Below are 2,500 nucleotides of genomic sequence, written 5' to 3' on the forward strand. Positions count from 1 at the left end.
CCTTCCTCCGGTACATACTGTCCAGACAGAGCTGACAGAAGACAGAAGAGATACGAGGGGAAAAAGATAGGCCGGTATAGTTTTGTAATGTGAGCGTATTGTTAATTGCAAAGCAGGACATTCTTCCCGTCCGTGTATTGTGAAGAAATGAATGAAAAGATCTCGGAGCACATACAGTAGCAGTCTTTCACTTGGGAGACTTCCATTCTGGCCTCCAGTCTAAAAGTCCACCCACCCCCGTGCATTATGCTCTTGAAACAAAGATGGCCGCCTTGTGGAATGGCATGGAGTGCTTGCCAGGGCTGTAATCAGCAGTCCCCCGGCTGTGAAGCATGAGTAATGACAGAAGGGGCAAAGGACTGGCCCCTAATGAAGTCGGCAGCTCTCGAAAACTCCATCTCCGTCACGCCATCTTTTCTGTGCTACTCCCCTGCTGCGTTTGTGATACTGTAGCACAATGTTAACGCCAGACAGTGTCTGACTACACAGGCTGTAGCTAGCTAGCTACCTCTCCGCTGAATTACCCATGGGGGGGGGGGAGGCTCTGAGGCTAATGAAGTGAATGCAGTCAAGAGTGCAGTGGTGTCCAATTTCAAAGTGGCAGTGTGCCTTGTTTTGTATCAGTTTCATGCATACAGTATGAAGGGCAGTTAAGGGTAGAGAGAGAGAGAGAGAGAGAGAGAGAGCACTAGACTGAACTTACTCTTTCTCTCTTTCTTCATCGCCACCACTCTTGGCGCCTATAACTATCTCTCTCACTTTCTCTGCACTTCAGTTGTCATTCGGTCTTTGTCTTCGTTACCCCCCCCCCCCCCCCCCCCCCCCCTCTCTCTCTCTCTCTCTCTCTCAGTCTTCCTCTCTCTGACTATCTCCCCCTTTCTTCCAAGCATCCAGGATGTGCTAGCTGCATGTTGCCTTTGATTTAGGCTTACCCCAGATCTGCTCCCTAATGAGCTGAGTGCTCAATCAATAATTCACTGAGGTTTGAATAAAATCCTGGGTGATCAGAGCCGGTTTCACACAAGAATGTAATCAGAGCCATTCACAACCCTGGACTCCAACTCTCCCCTGGCTATCTTTCTTTCTTTCTTTCTTTCTTTCTTTCTTTCTTTCTTTCTTTCTTTCTTTCTTTCTTTCTTTCTTTTTTTCTTTTTTTCTTTCTTTCTTTCTTTCTTTCTTTCTTTCTTTCTTTCTCTCCCCCCTCTTTCTCTCTCACATTCTTGCTCTCTCTCTCCCATTCGTTCATGTCCATGGAAGGAAGCGTGCTCTGTTGTCGCATGCTTTGTCTGTATCACCTCGGTATCGGCTGAGCTCACACAGAAACCTTTCAGGGACACACAAACCCAATAACCTTAGCAACTCAGAAGATTCGCCTGGAATGTGAACTTGTATTTTTATGTTGTCACAGTACAACTGTGACCGTATAACGAAATAGGATCATTCAACGATGCAATTTGGGTTCAAACGCATCTTGTGAAATGTGGTGCCCATACCGTAGATGTCTACTTATTATTACCTCCGTAACTGCAAAGTGACAAATGGATGTGAACACAAATGGCCGTTTTACTCTGCTTCCGCAGTTCCTCCTGACGATCCGGTGGTGGTGGGAGGTCCGGTGGTGAGTCTACGGGCCGGGGACCCCCTCAACCTGACCTGCCACGCGGACAACGCCAAGCCCGCCGCCTCCATCATCTGGATACGCAACGGCCTGGTCCTGAACGGCGCCATGTACTCCAAGGTATGGGCCTCCCGTGGCGTCGGGCTTTCCCCTCATTCAGCCCAGCTGTCTGTCCCAGCCCCCCGCGCTCTGTCTAGGTGAGCCGAACCCAGGCTGTGGTTCTCACCCCGGGGGGGGGGGTGCGGTGGGTCCGTTTCCTGGGCTGTGATTCAGATCGTCTTGGATCCTGAGTCTTATCCCGGATCTGGTCCTCGACCAAAACTGACGAAGCTTTTGTATTGAAGATGCAGCACTAGATTATGCTCTTAGTCACTTGTTTTAGAAAGAAGATGCACTTGTGAGTTCTGGCAAGTAGTAGTACATTGGATTCTCCTATTTAAATGCAATTATTGTAAGTGGATTTGGATAAAAGCGTCAGCTAAATGACTATAATGTAATGTAATGTAATGCGATGGCGTCAAGGATCAACTTTGTTTATTCGAGTAATTAAACCTTATCTAGATCATTCCTTTTAGCTCCAACACAGACAAGCAGCTTCTAAAATTATGCTAACGTGACGGGGAAAAAATCAATTTTTCGGCCCCGCGATTAGAGGTGCTCTCTCTCCTCCCCCGTAGAAGTTCATCCCTCTCTTTTTCTCCTCCCTGCTCCTTCCTTTGCCCATCACCGCCCCACACCAGTCCCTCAAAAGGGCTCACTCTGTCAATTTAACGACAGCTGAGATTTTTAATTTGATCCACAGGGCAAAACGAAGCGTTCACATCATGCCTCAAACATGACAGGAGAAGTGCGAGCGTTCCAAGGCTCTCCATTATGGATGGG

General features: G+C 48.1%; 1 protein-coding gene across 1 annotated transcript in view; it reads left to right on the forward strand.

The window, feature by feature from the left end:
• Window positions 1–2,500, forward strand: part of kirrel3a (kirre like nephrin family adhesion molecule 3a) — a gene marked incomplete at both ends in the record, with an annotated part of 168,331 nt that overhangs the window by 125,688 nt on the left and 40,143 nt on the right. The window contains one exon of the mRNA XM_084445643.1: window positions 1,581–1,738. Within this exon, the coding sequence (XP_084301769.1) occupies window positions 1,581–1,738 (158 nt within the window). The remainder of the gene's footprint in view (window positions 1–1,580; window positions 1,739–2,500) is intronic.

The sequence above is a fragment of the Borostomias antarcticus genome, assembly GCF_949987555.1.
Source record: "Borostomias antarcticus genome assembly, chromosome: 1".
NCBI classification, from domain to species: domain Eukaryota; kingdom Metazoa; phylum Chordata; class Actinopteri; order Stomiiformes; family Stomiidae; genus Borostomias; species Borostomias antarcticus.